An 18,012-nucleotide genomic window follows, 5' to 3' on the forward strand; every position below is an offset into this window, starting at 1 on the left:
CCATTAAAATCTAAGGACACCTTTCACATTTTCCTCTCAGATGATGTCACTGAGATTAAAGGTCATCTTCGGGTCATTGGCATCATTAAATTGAATTTTATGAAGGTCTTTTTATGCCTGAGGGAAAAAAATCCCCTGATATAACGAGAATGCAAGTTGGTACTTTTTACACCACATAGTGGGGTAACAGGTAAGTCACAAAAGTGCAACAAAAAACTTTGTTAAAGATACAATGGCTGGCATATGTTAGTGTTTCAGTGTTAGAGACTACCTGGGAATTGGGTACGACAGTATCATTTTTGCATGATTAAATTTTGGGAGGATGGAGTCCTACAGAACACAGGATGCAGTTTATTAATTGACAGTTTCATTGTGAAATAGAAACATCAGGTACACTGCATGTTAATACAGATCTCAGCAGCCCAAAATCAAGTCAGTGCAGAAAAGCAAACTTCCTGCACCCTGAAGCAATATTATAGTGTATAAATATAAAAGTTAAAACTCTCTAGTGTTAGATCTGAAGATGTCTTTGGATGAAAGGGCTTAACTAAGGCAAATGAAGCCCCATGAGAAGAATGGGACGTCTCAGACCTACCTTGATTTTTGTTTCTTTTATGGACTAAGTAAGTAATGGTAGATTATTTGCTTGTCTGTTTTGCATTTACTTGGCTTTGGCCTTCTGAGATCTGTATTAACAGGCAGTAAGCATGTTGCCGAATACAGGAGCTGCCTGACATGGACCTTTAGTATGAGACTTTTTCCTTTTCAGAGACACTGGATTCCACTGGTAATCCTCTAGCTTCACATATACCTCTCAGGGTCTCTTCTCTTATGAAACATGTTTAAATTTAAGAGTTTGAACTGGAAGACATAGACTTCTCAAACCCCACTTCCGTCTGCTTCTGAAATCTAACCTCCTATAGAAATTGTCCTGTATACCACATAAGGTGCACCTTTTATTATAAATAATATTAAAATAGAGAGGAAGCTACAAAGCCCCTTCTGAGAGAATATCTTTGCCATTTCAGATAACATGAATGTAGTAGTGAAATGCAGAAGTATGTATTCTCTCTTTACAAATGCACATGCACACACACACACACACACACACACACACACACACACACACACACACACATATCATCATCATCATCTTCTTTCGGCTGTTCCCGTTAGGGATCACCACAGCGGATCACCTGTTTCCATTTCTTCCTGTCCTCTGCATCTTGCTCTGTCACACCAACCACCTGCATGTCCTCTCTCACCACATCCATAAACCTTATCTTAGGCCTTCCTCTTTTCCTATTACCTGGTAGCTTCATCCTTAGCATTTTTTTCCCAATATACTCAGCATCCCTCCTCAGCACATGTCCAAACCAACATAATCTTGCCTCTCTGGCTTTGTCTCCAAACCTTCCAACCTGGGCTGACCCTCTAATATACTTATTCCGAATCCTGTCCACCCTCGTCACACCCAGTGCAAGTCTTAACATCTTTAACTCTGCCACATCCAGCTCAAACTCCTGCCTTTTTGTCAATGCCACTGTCTCCAACCCATATAACCCTCTTGTGGACCTTTCCTTTCACTCTTACAGGTACTCATCTGTCACAAATCACTCCTGACACTCTTCTCCACCCACTCCATCCTGCCTGTACTCTCTTCTTCACCTCTCTTCCGCACTCACCATTACTCTGAACTATTGACCCCAAGTATTTAAACTCATCCACCTTCGCCACTTCTACTTGCATCCTCACCATTCTTCTATCCTCCCTCTCATTCACACACATATATTCTTAGTCCTGCTCACCTTCATTCCTCTTCTCTCTAGAGCATATCTCCATCTCTCCAGGGTCACCTCCATCTGTTCCCTACTCTCACTACAGATCACAATGTCATCTGCAAACATCATAGTCCATGGGGACTCCTGTCTGATCTCGTCTGTCAACCTGTCCATCACCATTGCAAATAAGAAAGTGCTCAGAGCTAATCCTTGATGTAACCCCACCTCCACCTTAAACGCATCTGTCACTCCCACCGCAGACCTCACCGCTGTCACACTACCCTCGTACATATCCTGTACCACTCTTACATACTTCTCTGACACTCCTGACTTCCTCATACAATACCACAACTCCTCTCTAGGCACCCTGTCATATGCTTTCTTTAAGTCTACAAAAACACAATGCAACTCCTTCTGACATTCTCTGTACTTCTCCATCAACACTCTCCGAGCAAACATTGCATCTGTAGTGCTCTTTACCGGCATGAAACCATTTTGCTGTTTACTAATCCTCACGTCCCTTCTTAACCTAGCTTCCACTACTCTTTCCCATAACTTCATGGTGTGACTGATCAATTTAATCCCTCTGTAGTTACTACAGTTCTGCACATCACCCTTATTCTTAAAAATCGGTACCAAAACACTTTTTCTCCATTCCTCAAGCATCCTCTCACTTTCTAAGATTTCATTAAACAATCTGGTTTAAAACTCCACTGCCATTTCACCTAAACACCTCCATGCTTCCACAGGTATGTCATCTGGGCCAACAGCCTTTCCATTCTTCATTCTCTTCACAGCTTCATAGCTATCCTTACTTTTCTCCTTGCTAATCCATTGTACTTCATGATTCACTATCCCTACATCATCCAACCTTCTCTCCCTCTCATTCTCTTCATTCATCAACCCCTCAAAGTACTCTTTCCATCTCCTCAACACACTCTCCTCGCTTGTGAGTATGTTTCCCTCATTATCCTTTATCAAATGTACATGCTGCACATCTTTCCTAGCTCGGTCCCTCTGTTTAGCCAATCAGTACTGGTCCTTTTCTCCCTCCTTAGTGTCCAACCTTTCATACAACTCTTCATATGCCTTATCCTTAGCCTTCGCCACCTCTGTTTTTGCCGTGCACCTCATCTCCTTATACTCCTGTCTACTTTCTTCATCTCTCTGACAATCCCACTTCTTCTTTGCCAACCTCTTTGCCTGTATACTCTTCTGTACTTCCTCATTCCACCACCATGTCTCCTTGTCGTCTTTCCTCTGTCCCGATGTGATACCAAGCACCTTTCTAGCTGTCTCCCTTACTAGCTCTGCTGTAGTTACCCAGCTATTTGGTAAATCTTCACTGCCACCCAGTGTCTGTCTTAACTCATCCCTGAACTCCACCTCACAATTACCCTTTTTCAATTTCCACCATTTGATCCTTGGTGCTGCCCTCACACTCCTCCTCCTCTTCTTCTTGATCACCAACGTCATCCTACAAACCACCATCTTATGCTGCCTAACTACACTTTCTTCAGTCACCACTTTACAGTCTCCATTCTCCTTCCAACTTGCCCTCCTACATAAGATATAATCCGCCTGTGTGCATCTTCCTCCACTCTTGTATGTCACCCTATTGTCCTCCCTCTTGTTAAAATATGTATTCACCACAGCCATGTCCATCCTTTTCACAAAATCCACTACCATCTGACCTTCTGCATTCCTTTGTTTAACACCATACCTACCCATCACTTCCTCATCCCCTCTGTTCCCTTCACCAACATGCCCATTGAAATCTGCTCCAATCACCACTCTCTCACCCTTGGGTATAGTCATCACCACATCATCAAATTCACTCCAAAATTTTTCTTTCTCATCCATTGCACACCCAACTTGTGGAGCATATGCACCAACAACATTCATCATTACACCATCAATTTCCAGCTTCATAAACATCACTTTATCCAACACTCTTTTCACCTCCAAAACACTCTTCGCATACTGTTCCTTCAGAAAAACTCCTACGCCATTTCTCCTCCCATCCACACCATGATAAACCAATTTGAACCCACCTCCAATACACCTAGCCTTACTCCCCTTCCATCTGGTCTCTTGCACACACAATATACCAACCTTCCTTCTGTCCATCATATCAGCTAGCTCTCTCCCTATACCAGTCATACTGCCAACATTCAAAATTCCAACCCTCACTACCACAGTCCTAGCCTTTCTCCTCTCTTCTTGCCTTCGGCCATGCCTTCTGCCTCTTTTCCTCCTTCTGCCAACAGTAGCCCAATTTCTGCCAGCACCCTGTTGGCTAACAGTACTGGTGGCAGTCGTCGTTAACCTGGGCCTCGACCATTCCGGTATGGAAATATTTACTGGTGACTGCATGAAATGATTTAGCAAAGTTTTACGCCGGATGCCCTTCCTGATGCAACCCTCCCCATTTATCCGGGCTTGGGACCGGCACAAAGAAATGCACTGGCTTGTACATCCCCAGTGACTGGGTTTATGTCTAGTACACTGAATAGATATTGTTCTTATTTTTTATCTGCACTCTTCATGTGGCATTATAAGTTTATGTATGTTCTTTATCTGTACCCTTGGTGTGCCATCTGCTTTTTTAAATACAGTAAACCTGACATATTAATGATACTGACTAAAAATAAAGGTTTGCACAGTGCACATGCAAAGCATATATATACAAGTGATCCTAAAACTGCCTATCCCACCTAAAGTAACCCCCCAAATGCAACCCCACCACTTACCTTTGAAGAAAAGAACTGAAATAAAATATAAGAAAAATATGAACTATATCTCGTCCACTTCATTGTAAAACATACACAAGTAAGCTCACTTTTTCATGCTACATTACCTTAAACACGATCCCTTTTCAAAAAGAGGATATGCGGATCGCGAACAACAAAGAGGGGAACAATACAAACCATGGCGGGACAAGAGGACAAAGTGGTATTAATGGACTTGTTTCATATAATAATACTGTGAATATATCTGGTTTGTCAGTTGATGAGTTTTTGCTTAGTGCTTTAAATCATGGGTTGAAGTTTGTCCCTACTGTTATTCCACAGTTATATGAGTGCAAAATAGAAATGTATAAATTTGTTAGGAAATTACATCTGTGGTACTATTTTGAACATCGTACATGCTTAAATGTTGTTCCTGAAGCATGGCATGATGGCACAGATGAAAATTCATCTGAAAGTGAATTGTTTGACACTCTTGTTTCTTGTAACAGTGACGTCAATGCTTATTGTTTAATTGATACTTCTGCTGTGATTTTTAAGAGTCAATTTATGCCACCTTTTACACATGAAGGCATAAAAAAGTTTTATGCTATGATTCAGTTTGAGTTGGAAATGTTATTTAAAAATTTTAACTTGAAAGATGTAAAATATAATTTATCGAAACAAGAATGGTTGTCCTTGATTGAGTTTTCGAAGCAAAGGGAATTAGTTATTAAACCCTCAGACAAGGGCAACAAAATAGTAATTCTTCACTACGTACAATATCTAAAAATGTGTTTTGAACTATTAGGGACAAGACAGTTTATGAAATGGTAAATATTGAGGCTGTTGAACAAGCTAAGAATGATTATATGTTATTGATTCACAAGGGTCTTAGACTGGGTTATTGGTCATTAAAAGATGTGGATAATAAATTAATATTAAAAGAGACGAGTCCAGCCTATTTTTTACTGTCTGCCCAAAATACATAAAGATAGTGTAAATCCTCCAGGCCGTCCTATAGTTTCAGCTAGTAAATATTTCTTACACAATTTGGGGGTTGTCCTACATGGTGTATTATTAAAAGAAGCCAAACAACTTCCATCGTATATTAAGGATTCTTTTGATTTGTTAGATAAAATAAAAAATGTTGTGTGGCGTAAAAATATGTATTGGATAACCCTAGATGTAAAAAGTCTTTACACTAATATAAAACACACCTTTGGATTAGAATCCTTGCTGTATCAGATGGGCAACAGCCCGTTAACATATTATGTTATGGATTTAGTACAATTTTGTTTGAGAAATAATTTTTTTTTATTTTGAAAACCAAGTGTATCACCAAATCCAAGGTACTGCCATGGGTGCACCTTTTGTACCCATGTATGCAAATATTTTTATGGGCTTGGTAGAAAGAATGCATTTATGATAAATTATTTTTCAATCAATATGTGAAATACTATTTTAGATACATAGATGATTTAATTTTTTTATGTGAAGGTGGCAATCATTTAGTACAAAATTTTGTGGAAAATATTCAAATTAATAGATTTGATATAACTTTTGATGGCTTACAGGTTGGACATCAAGTTTCTTTTTTGGACATCACCTTATGTGGAAAAGTGGGAGAACATATTAGTGCTAGTATACACAGAAAGTTTGGGGTAGTAAATGAGTTTTTAATGGGAAATAGTTGTCACCCTAAACATACTATAGAATCTTTGCCTTACGGAGAGTTTTTGAGAATTTCCAGACTTTGTAATGGTGAAGATGCTTTTAATAATGAATTAGAACAAACAAAATTAATGTTTAAAAATAGACGTTTTGATATAGAACTACTAGTTAGAGTGTTCTAAAAGTATTGAATAATAGATATAATAGAAATAATAAAATTAATATTAGTAGAATGAGTAGTAGTGATAAAGATAAAAAGTTGTTTGTAGTGTCTAAATATAATATTTTAAGTGATAGTATTAGACAATGTATTCTTCATTTCTGGGAATTTCTTAAGAATTTATAGAACTTGATGGTCTCTCTAATAAAAAATTAATGTTCTCATATAAAAGGGGAAGGAATATCAAAGATTTAGTGGTACATAACTAAGTTTCAGAGACCTGATACCAAATTATGTCAGCAAGTTTACTTCAGAGGGACGAAACCTTGTGGCAAATGTAGCGGTTGTCCTTATATTATTAATTCCTTTTTGTATATTAATAATGTTAGTTTTAAAACAAATGGAATATTTAATTGTAGGACAGAGGGTGTTATATATGCTATCAAATGTAGTTGTAATAAGTTTTATATAGGACAGACGAAAAGGATGTTTAAAACAAGATTATTGGAACATCTGAGAGATATTAGGATAAATAAAATGGAGAGCCCTTTGGCTCTTTATTTTAATAACTGTCATGATGTGAATATAGAGGGTTTGAAAGCTACTGTTTTAGAACAGATTAATATGCCATATTTGAATAAAGAAATGTATATGTTGATGCTTTTACGGAAATAAACTATTTTCATTTTAAAATATGATACACTGATTCCAAAGGGCTTGAATACAGATTGCTGTTGGAAAAGTGTTTTGTAAAAATGTATTCTCACTTTAAATATATGAGAGTTTCTTTTAACAATTGGATTAATTAATTGTTTGATTGTTTTATTGAGTAGAGCTGATAGTATATGTTTTTTAAGGTTTTGTATGTTACTCCTTGAAGGCTTACTGTTGCCGAGGCGCTAGAGGAATACATTCTTTTTCAGTGGCTATTGCTGTGTGGTTCATTTTTGTGGTGAAGCAATTTTCCTGGTTGCTGTGGTTATTTCTACGATCCCTTTTCAGTCAGATCCCTTTTCCACTTAGCTTGCAGAGTAGTATGCATGATGTAATCAGTCCCCATTACTTCACAGTTTGAATTCATGGACATGTCTCTCAACATGGCCATTGCTTTCTTAGTAGTTGCAAAAGTCAATACTCCCTCCATTAAAGATACATTTACACTGCTGGGAATCTCAGTCTGTGCTTTAGTTTGTTTGTTACATTGGGAATCTCAGTCTGTGCTTTAGTTTGTTTGTTACACTCTTTGATAGCTTCCATTATTTGCAATTTTTGTTAAAAAAATGCATCTGATTATTCATAATTCACATGCATCTTTTGACCCACTGTGGTAAATGTCCTCTGTAGATGTCTTAATTGCCATGGTACATGGTCTCTCATATTTTTTCACAAATTGCACCACAAAACATTTTTACTATAAAATGGCCTGGTACAGTCAATAGCAGTTGCTGCATTTTTATCAGTTCTGGAAGATTTTTGTGAAACCTATCCATTGTGCCATCTTAGTTTTTGGAAACTCCAACAAGCCTAGTCTCCATTCTTCCAGCTGTCCAGTCAGTCTCATGTTCTTTGGATAAGCCTTATCAGATTTTGTTGCCAGTTGCTGGTCCACATTTTCTGCCTAGCCACTTCATTCTTCTTTTCTGTTTTGCACTTCCACCACCTTCTGCACAACTGGCATCATGGCAAAATGTTGAGTTTGCAAGAACTCACTATTGTCCTTGTGAACTACTTAACCTTTTTTGTGTATCCTTGCAACAGCCTAGAAGTATGCCACATAACAGATTTCAGTTCCTTCAAATGTATTGCTATTTTGACATTCAGATGAAGTAACGTTTATAATTTCTGGAGTACTTATGCTATGACCACTGTTCCTGTCTGTTCATACCATTGCACATTTCTTCTTCTAAAAGCATATTTTCAACTATGGTTTCCATTTTTCTATCATAGAAAGTAGGCCTTCACACACCACTGTTTCACTTGTTCATTTTGAAATGTCTAATTTAAGCTTAAAAAAAACCTTTAATCAACCACAATACAATGAGCAAACAGAAGAGACATTACATGACTTTTTCCTCTTGTTTTAATGAGTTTCAGTCAAATAGTTACAAAATTATGGCATTCACTGAAGTGGACTTTCTCATGTATTGGACTTGTGTAGCAGTACTGTTCAGCATTCCAGTCACTTTTAGACATGCCAACCATGTTACTCTAGGGATTATATTCCTTCCTTGGGGTGGACATAGGTCAGGTTGTCCACTGTAGTTTAACTCATATTTGGGTATAGCTGCCATATATGCTAACTGCCATTTTGTGTGCTTTAAGGCTAGATAGTTTTGAACAGCATCTTCAGTTTGTTTTGCATTCTAATTTTCTTAATTTCCAAATTCATTCCTACCCAAGTCCTGACACACCATGGAGTCTTTAAGTGAAAATCCCACCACTGCGTATAGAATTGGAAAACAAAATAAAACATCTCATCTCAAATACTTATCTAAGAAAAACAAAAAATTTAAACATTTTAATGATAGATCCAAAGTTGCTAGACACATAAAGTGTTTGGATGTTCTGTGATTGTGAACCAGGAGCATTCTGATTCAGAAGCCTATCAGGTAACTGCCTTTAATGCATGCAGGTGTTGTGGATTAGCTCTTTCAGCTGGGAACACTTAGATGCCATAAATAAGAGTGATTATTTTGATTTTTCACTGCAAGACACAGGATTAATAACTTGTATATTTTTCTTGTCTTTTTTTTCAGATGAGCAAGTTGTCATGGGTAACAAGCTGCTGGTATATATAAGGTGAGTCATCATCATCAACCACCTCCTTTTCACATTTTCTGTACGGGTCAGGGTGTCATTTCAACTGTTGCCATCTCTCTCAATTCTGTGCCACTTTCCTACCTTCTTCGACCACCATTCCTGACTGTTGCAGGTCTTTTGTCACACAATCCTTCCTCCTCTTTGCCGGATGCCCTCTTTTCCTCTTGCCTTCTTCCTGTCTGTCCTAAATCTTCACCAGATTGTGTTCTGCCTTTCTGCTGATGTGCCCAAAGCACAGTAATCTGTTCTCTTTGACCTTCTCTCCAGTTGGAGTTACTTTAACTTCTTCTCTTGTGTACTCATTTCGTCTGTCTGACCGTGTGCATCCTACCACCCATCTCAACCATGTCATCTCCATCACCCCTAGCTTCCTCAACTGTTCTGCATCTACTGTCCATGTTTCTGTTCCATAAAGTAGTACTGGTTGCACCTTTGTTTTGTACACCTTACTTTTTATCTTCTTTGGCATTCTTCTGTCAAACACTACCCCTGACAATGAGCCAGCTGGCTGCTGCCCCTCTGATAATAGCTTTGACCTCGTCATTCAGACTTCCTTTTTCTTCAACTATCCATCCCAGGTACTTGAAGCTGTTAACATGTTCCACTATTTTCCCTTCTATCTCTATTCCCAGCTTCTTCTGATTTCCCCCATTTGGTGCCAGTGCAACTGTCATATCCATACTCTCTTTCATCCCTTGTACCTTACATTTTACATTCCAGTCCCACATCCTTTGCTAAAGTTCTTACTCAGTCTGCCTGCAATGCCACATGGTCTGCATACAGCAACTGCTCCTACCTGTTTGCTGATGTAGTCATCACAAGTATGGACAGCTGTTGGATCACAGCTGAACCATGATGCACACCCTCTCCCAATGGGAATCCCTTTGTGAGACCAAGCAGTATTCATACTTGAGTCATTGGGTCCTTTTCGATAGCCTGCACTAATTCTTTCTTAGTTTCTGGGACTTCAAACCACTGCAGAGCTGCCCAAATGAGATTTTTGCGACCTTGTCATATGCTTTCTCCAAGTCTAGGAATGCCCAGTTGGACTCTTTCCTTATTTCTAGGTTCTTAAGTATCTGTATGGCTGCAAACATCAGGTCAGTTTTGCTGCAATCCTATCTGAATCTTAACTGGCTCATCTCCCATCTTACTTTCTACTACTCTGTGTATTAATTTATCAGTCACAGTCTCCTGAACATTCAGGAAGTGTGACAGGTGTTTGATGCCTCCATTCTGCCCACATTTAGTAAATGTCCCCTTTGTTCTTTAGCATACTGGCACTAGAATCCTCAGAACCCCTTTCTCCCCATCTCACATATTTCTTATATGAGCCTGCTGCTTTCCTTGACTTGATTTTCCTTAATGTTCTTCTTACTTCTAGGGTGGACTTCTCTTCTTTCATTGTAGGCTTTCTCTGGGGCAGTGCAGCTTCTGCAGGGTTTTCTTTGTTCAGAAGCTGCAGGAAGTACTCCTTGCATCTGCTTTTGATGTCCTGTGGACTAGTGAACAAGTTGTTGCTGGGATCTGTTATGAAGGATGCTTAACTCTCTTCTTTATTTTTCTGTCTTTGCCCTGCAACCTGATGATTTCCTTGTGCCATGTACTTAAGTCACTGTCCAGAAGCTGATAAGAGTACCTCTGATAATTTATTCTTTGCTATTGCAACTCCTCTTTCAGCCTCTTTGTTAACCAACCAGTATTCCTTCCTAGTTTGGTCCTTCTTTTCTATCTCCCACTTTTTCCTACATTCATTTTTTTTGCCTTTTGATGACTTCCTGAACTTCTGCATCCCATCACCAGCTTTCCTCATGTACCTTATTTCCATACCTGTCTCGGCTAAATATCTTTTCTATAGTCCTCACACATCCTGTTTTGAGGTGATACCATTCTTCTTCAACTACACCTATTTCCTCCTCTTCCTGAGGTGTTACAGCCTTGAGTAATTCCTTAAACTCTTGTGCTTTCTCTCCAGTCAGCTTGCAGGTCTTTAGCCTGGTGTCTGTTGACCTCAGAGCTTTCTGTGACCACTTCTTGCAACTGATTGTGGCAACCAGTGGTTTATGCTATGGGCTTATTGTTTCACTGGGGATGACTTTGCAATCGCTGATTCTACTTCATTGCCCTTCACTTACTATAAGAAAGTCTATCTGAGCTGCATATTGGCCACACTTGTGTGCGATCCTGTGACTCTCTGTATTGCTGAGCCATGTGTTTGCCACCATCAAACTATTTATTAGCCAGAAGTCAAGAATGGCTTCTCCACCTTCATTCATAGTGCCCCTCCTACGTGGATCCAGGCAGTCATCATATCCTGTTCTGTCCATCCTGATATGTGCATTCAGGTCACCCATTATCAACACCATTTCATGTTGTCCTGCTTTATATAGTCAGTCCTGCAACTGCTGTCTGCATGCACTTTTGTTCTACTATCACTTATTGTGGAGTATAGGCTGAGATTATGAATAATTCCCTATTCTTTCCCTGGAGTCAGGTTGCCATGAGTCTGAGTCAGTCACAAGTTCTGATGAAATCCCTCACTGTTTTCTGAAACTTGTCCCTCACTGCAATCCCCACACCATTTGTACTCTGTCTTCCTCCTGATTAGTAGTCTCTAGATCACAAGCCAATTGGCTTTGCTGTATTGCCCTTCCTTTTTGTCACCAGGATACACAGGATGTTCAGCCTCCTCCTTGCCATCATGTCATCTACTTCTAAGCTGTGTCCACTCAGTGGACCTACATTGAGTGTAGCAGTTCTTTGTCTGGCAGGTTGATTGTTTTTTATGTCCAACTTACACTCAACAGAACTATTCTTGGTAATCCAACCTGGGCAGGTGGACACCAGCTGGCCAGCTACTTATTGACCCAGGGCTGATGGACTTTATGGTGGGCACACACTGGTGGGTGCTGGGCTTTATGATGAACACACATTGGCCAATAGGGGGTGCATACCCCTCCCACACAGCATGGGTCCATAACATAGGTGTGAGTAACCCAGGTCCTCAACCCACTTACTCATCTTTAGTAGGCTTTGGAACCAAAACTTTGCTGCATGAATGAATCATCTAGAGTCATGTTTTACACCATCACGTGGCTAGCCCTCACATTGCATACAGTCAGTTATCAGGGTTCTCGTATCTTTTTTTGTTTCTAGTACATTTATTTAATTATTTATTAATTTATTGATCAGTGTTTTGTGTATGACCCTGTCAAATGCTAAAGTTGTCTATATAAATTAAATCACAGTGCAAATTTTCATTCATAGCTGTTATATTGTTATAGAACATCATGTTGCAGGTGGCAATAGATCTATTTTCAACATATGCATGCTGATATATGGTTTCTAGTCCCATCCTGTCCAGATCTGACAATAACCTGTCCAATATTGCCTTCTCCATTAATATTCCACAACATGAAAGTAGACTTAAGGGTCTATATGAGTCTGGGTTTGTCCTACTCCCCTTTCCCTTAAAGACAGGTTTAATAAGTGCATGTCTCCAATCTTGAGGAATCTCCCCATATTATATGACCTAGTGAATAATAGATATAATGGTAGTGTAAGTTATTGCTGAAGTATTCTCAGGTCATTTTTACTAATTCTGTCTCCTCCCTGTGCTTTGTTTGGATGCAGTTCGTGCAGTTCTTTTTTGATGTAATGTAATTTGTTTCCAGTAGCTGGGGTTACCCAGATTTTACTAGGACAGTTATCACCCCTTTTGTGGAGCCAAACTACTTTGCATAATATTTTGTAAATATATTTATAATCTGTTGTGTCTGAGAATAAATTTTAGAATCTGCACAGTTTATCAAGTTGTGTCTTTACTCCCTCCACATCTTATGTATCTATAGAAATGTTTCCTATTATGCTCAATATGTTTATATAAATTTTCTTGATTTTGTCTCACACTATGCTTAATTTGTTTGTTTAACTTGTTTATTTGAGTTTTCAAAGTTGCAGTTCAACCTCTGTCCCATTTCTTACATTTTTTGTCTCTAACCTTAATCAAATATCTTGTTCTTATGGAAATATATCCCCCTGATGTATGCCTAGACCGTGATGTTCAACAATTTCATATGGGAACTCACAAGCCTGTATGCCACAACGTTGACTGCATCAGAGTTGCCACAGTTTCCTGCTCCTTCCCTTGCTGTGCAACTCCAACTGAACTTTTCTACGGGTTTCCTACTGAGGACTCCGAAGTATTTTCATATGGCAACTGATCAGATGCTTCCCATTCCACCGGTTTATCCTTAATTTAAGGACTCATTGTAATATCATGCAGGGGCGGCCGCAGTGATGCAGCAGGTAGCATTGCCACCTCACAGCAAGAGGTTCTCTTTTTTAATCTTTGGCTGGGGTGCCTTCTTTACAGAGTCTGCATTTCCTCCCTGTGCTCCAGTTTCCTCCCACAGTCCAAAGACATGCTGTATGTGGATTGGGTGTGTGTGTGTGTGTGTGTTTGTGTGTGTGTGTGTGTGTGTGTGTGTGTGTGTGTGTGTCTGTGCCTTCTGTGGAAGGTTGAGCGCCGGGCTGGGAACTTAACACCATAAAACTCCACTGCCAATCCTGAGCAGACAGGTGATCCACTGTGGTGACCCCTAACTGGGAAAAGCTGAAAGAAGAAGAATTGTAATATCATGCAGGGATGATACCAGAGTTGGGTTTTCTACAATAAATCCTTCACTTAGCAGGTAGTCCATAACTTTAATTTCTATTCCTTTAATTTTCTATTACTAATCCTCTTTTCCCCCTTTCTTTTCTTATTTTTTATATTTTAAAATTTTCCATATCCAGATGCTTTTGTCTGCATATCTCTTCAAATATCTTTGGTGCTGCTTTTTTGTATTGATTGGTTTTGTTTTCTCCTTTGCATAAATTTTACATCATATTAAGTCTTTTTTTTTCCCATATCCAAATTTCTTCTTAAGATGTTTCCAGCTCCTCCTGTTTTTCCTTACTTTGGGGACTCATTGTCTCATCATGCTGTGATATAACATGTGTTAGACTTTCTACTGTAAATCTTTCATTTTGCAGGTATTCCATAACTTCAGCTTCTACATGTTTAAATTCTGCTATACTAATTGTCTTTTCTATGTCCCCCCTTTGTGATCTTATTTTTTATTGTGAAATTTTCCATATGTGGGTGCCTTTGCCTCTATTTTTTGTGAAATATCTTTGGTGCTGTTTTTTTTTATATTGATTAATTTGGCTTTCTCCTTTGCATAAATATTGTACCATATCAGAGCTCTTTCTTTCCAATGTCCATGTTACTTTTTTATACATTTCAAAAGTCTCTAGATTTTGTTCTTTATATTTTGCACTTCTTCAGTCGCTTCTTTTTACAAATGGCCCAAGATTTCTTGGTGTATATAATGTTTTTCATGAATCAGTTGTGTTAATGAACACAGATTGATTTGCATTTGAAGATTGTGACAGTTTTTCTTGTGCAAGTGTTTTTCTTTCCTCTAATTTCTCTTTCAGTCTTTTTGTATATCATCTATCTGGATATTCTGGGCTCATTACATAATAGTAGCAATACGTAATTTCTTTCTTATCCCCAATAGTCCACTCTATCATCTTTGACTCTTTTTTCGCCTGTTAGTTTTTGTGTTTTTTGTGGACCACTACTTCCTTCTACAACAGGGAGACCATCCTCTCCCTTGAGCCTAACCTAACCCCATTGTAAGAATGTTTCTGTGTCTTGAGGATTCTACACTGTCATTTTTTCCAGTCCTGGCACCAGTGCGCCTACCAGGATTGGACACTTTTTTTTTTTATCCTGAGACTTGTGCATCCAGCTGTCTTTTATTTTTTAACATACTTCTGTCCACGATATATGCTATATAAAGTACAGTCTATATATCAGTGTCATATTGGTTAGTTTCCCACCTCATGAAGGTACTCACCAAGATTTGAGGATTAATTCAATTCCAGCAGTACTACTGTCCTTTGCTTGCTAATTTTATAATTTCTCTATTTGGACCTCATGATGGCATTTTATTTCTTTCATTGCTACTCCACTGCAGTAAGAGCAAGTGTATGTAGTATGAAACAAATGGGGAAAGTGAAGAAGTAAGGTAAATAAAATAGGGTGATCTGTATTAATATACACAACTTCTGCAGGCCATTTTAACAGTAGTTTCACTCAGATCATGAGCTCCATCCACTATCAAAGGAAACTGTTGGTGTCGCATCATGCAAAACAGTAAAGATGTGAGTAATGGCAGGAGACCTAGGGGGAGAGTTCCCTCTTTATTTCCTGCCACTGTTGACAATCAGATATGTAATGCAAATTCATCTGATTACTGTTTAATTATTTTGATGACAGTGAAGCATTTCTGTTTGATTTTGTTCTGCAACCCGGTGGTATGCACATTGACTGTAGATGATTTTTACTGTTGACGTAATACCCTGACCCAAAGTGCAAAAATGGGAAAAAGGGGTATGGCTGGATGGACTCTCTAATTATTAAAAGGGGACTCTGAAAAATCTCTGTGGTTGTTTGAGCCCTGTTACTGTGGCCTCAAAACAGTTTAAGAGGATAAATATTGTTTTTCTCTATCTTAAGGGACTAATCTTTTTTGTAAAACACCTTTATTAAATCATCGCTTCAGACATAGATAAACATGCTTTAACAGAAATAAAAGTAAATCATACATCAACAGAAAAGAAAGCAAATCATATTAACATTTTTCTTTTTGCATATATTATAGATCACATTTCTTTTCTTTTCATTTTAAAATCATCAGTCTTTGTTTGTTCACTCTTTCCTGCCCTGGAAAAGTGCCCCTGGTGTGCAGCTGGCCGTCATCCGGTTAAGACTGATTTCCATTCACAAGTTCACTGGCTTACCCCACTGGAAACTAACAGTACTCTGGACCTAAAATTGATGACTGCCTCCCTCTATTCGTCCTGGATTTAATACTCTAGAGTTGACTGATTTCCATTCACAAGTTCACTGGCTTACCTCGCTGGAAACTAACAGTACCCTGGACCTAATATTGATGACTGCCTCCCTCTATTCATCCTGGATTTAATACTCTTAGAGTATGTCCTATTAATGCTTCACCTTCTGTACCTTACAAACACTTTTTTTGTTTTTGTATTCCTTGTTTTTATTGCCCTGCTCACTGCCTCCTGCACATCATCGGGGTGCTCCCTTGTATCTCCATCTTCTACCTGCTCTGCTGTTATCCCCCCTTCCCTTAAACAGACATTTCTATGCTCCTTATCTTTACCTGCCCATCTCCTTAGCCTGCCATTTCTGCACTACCTTTTCTTGCTAACCTCTGCTACTGTTTGGTCTTTATTCCTGTGACTAGTTATCATTCTCCCTGCAATCTATCCTGTTCCAGTCTCTCCCCCCTGTGTCTGCTCTCTATTTCTCCTCTTCCAGATACCCCTGGCTCCTCTTACATTTCACCTGTAAGCTATCCTGATAGTTTTTTGTTGGTTTGCAGCTCCTGCTGGTGGGCCCCGCTCAGTTTGCTCCACTCACTTTGCTCCCCTACCCTACCCCCATTCCCACCCACACCATTACAATTACATTTATAGTTATCTGTCCCTCCCCTTCCTGTCCTCAATATCCATCCACACTCCACTTCCTGTCTGCCTCTACTCCCTCTTCGTCTGACATTAGCCACTAACACCTCTCCTTCCTACTCAAACTTCCCATCTCTTGCACTATCACTACTTATTCTACTTCCTCTACACACAAAACTATTTGTAAATTATAAATCACTCTTTTACGCATAACCTAGTTTTACCATGCTCCTTCTATTCCTCTCTTTACCAATCCTAACACTACTCACAAACCTTACCTGCTATCATGTACACCTTTCTCAACCTCATCTAATCTGTTCTACCACATCTAGCATCAAAGCTTTCTCTCCCTCCTACCCCATTTTAATCTCTCCATCTCTATTCAATATCACCTTTCACTGCTATCACAAACTCATTATACTTAACATCTACCCCCCTCCTATATACCCATGTCAAAACTCCACCACCAGTTTTTCTCAGTTGCACACTCTACCACAATCCCCAGCAACTTACTTCTTGCTGGTGACATTCATCCTAATCCGGGCTCACCCTACCACACCCTAAACCCTACAGCCAAAAACAGCCCCTCCTCTCCAACATCATCCCATTACCCACTCCCTGCTCAACCTCCCTTAAAACAAACCTCACAGAACAAACACCTTTCTATCTATGCACTGAATATACAAAGCCTCACAAACAAAATCACTGAAATACATGCTTGGATAGCTCAAATGCAGTGGCAGCGTTGTTGCCTCACAGCAAGAGGTTCTCCCATTCAATTCTCGGCTGGAGTGCGGGGAGTGCCTTCTGTGTGGAGTCTACATGTCCTCCCTATGGTTGGGTGGGCATTTGAAAGAAATACGTAAATGGGCATGCCTTAGTTGAAGGTTGAACGTCGAGATGGCACCTCGACGTTTATGAAAATCTACTGCCAATCATTAGCGGACCGGAGTTCCACTGTGGTGACCCCTAACCGGGAAAAGCTGAAAGACAACAACAACAACATGCTTGGATAGCTCAAAACACCCCACATATCCTTGCCCTATCAGAAATCTGGCTGAAACCACACATAACTAACAAAGAAATATTGCCACCTGGTTACATCTATTGCTCTGATAGACTCAACAAAAAGGGCGGTGGTGTTGCCATTCTCCACTCAAACAGCCTAAACCTCTCAAATATCAGCACACCTACTCCTGATTTCCACCCAGCCGAACTCATTATCCTTAACTGCCATCTAAACCCCCATAAGGCATTTGTCATTTCTCCATTTATATTCCCCCTGGAAATAACATTCCCATCC

General features: G+C 39.3%; 1 protein-coding gene across 1 annotated transcript in view; it reads left to right on the plus strand.

The window, feature by feature from the left end:
- Window positions 1-18,012, plus strand: part of VPS8 (VPS8 subunit of CORVET complex) — a 2,195,799-nt gene that overhangs the window by 1,028,188 nt on the left and 1,149,599 nt on the right. Inside the window, exon 19 of the mRNA XM_044075401.1 lies at window positions 9,101-9,143. Within this exon, the coding sequence (XP_043931336.1) occupies window positions 9,101-9,143 (43 nt within the window). The remainder of the gene's footprint in view (window positions 1-9,100; window positions 9,144-18,012) is intronic.

Source organism: Protopterus annectens, chromosome 6.part1 (genome assembly GCF_019279795.1).
Source record: "Protopterus annectens isolate FY-2018-M chromosome 6.part1, PAN1.0, whole genome shotgun sequence".
NCBI classification, from domain to species: domain Eukaryota; kingdom Metazoa; phylum Chordata; order Ceratodontiformes; family Protopteridae; genus Protopterus; species Protopterus annectens.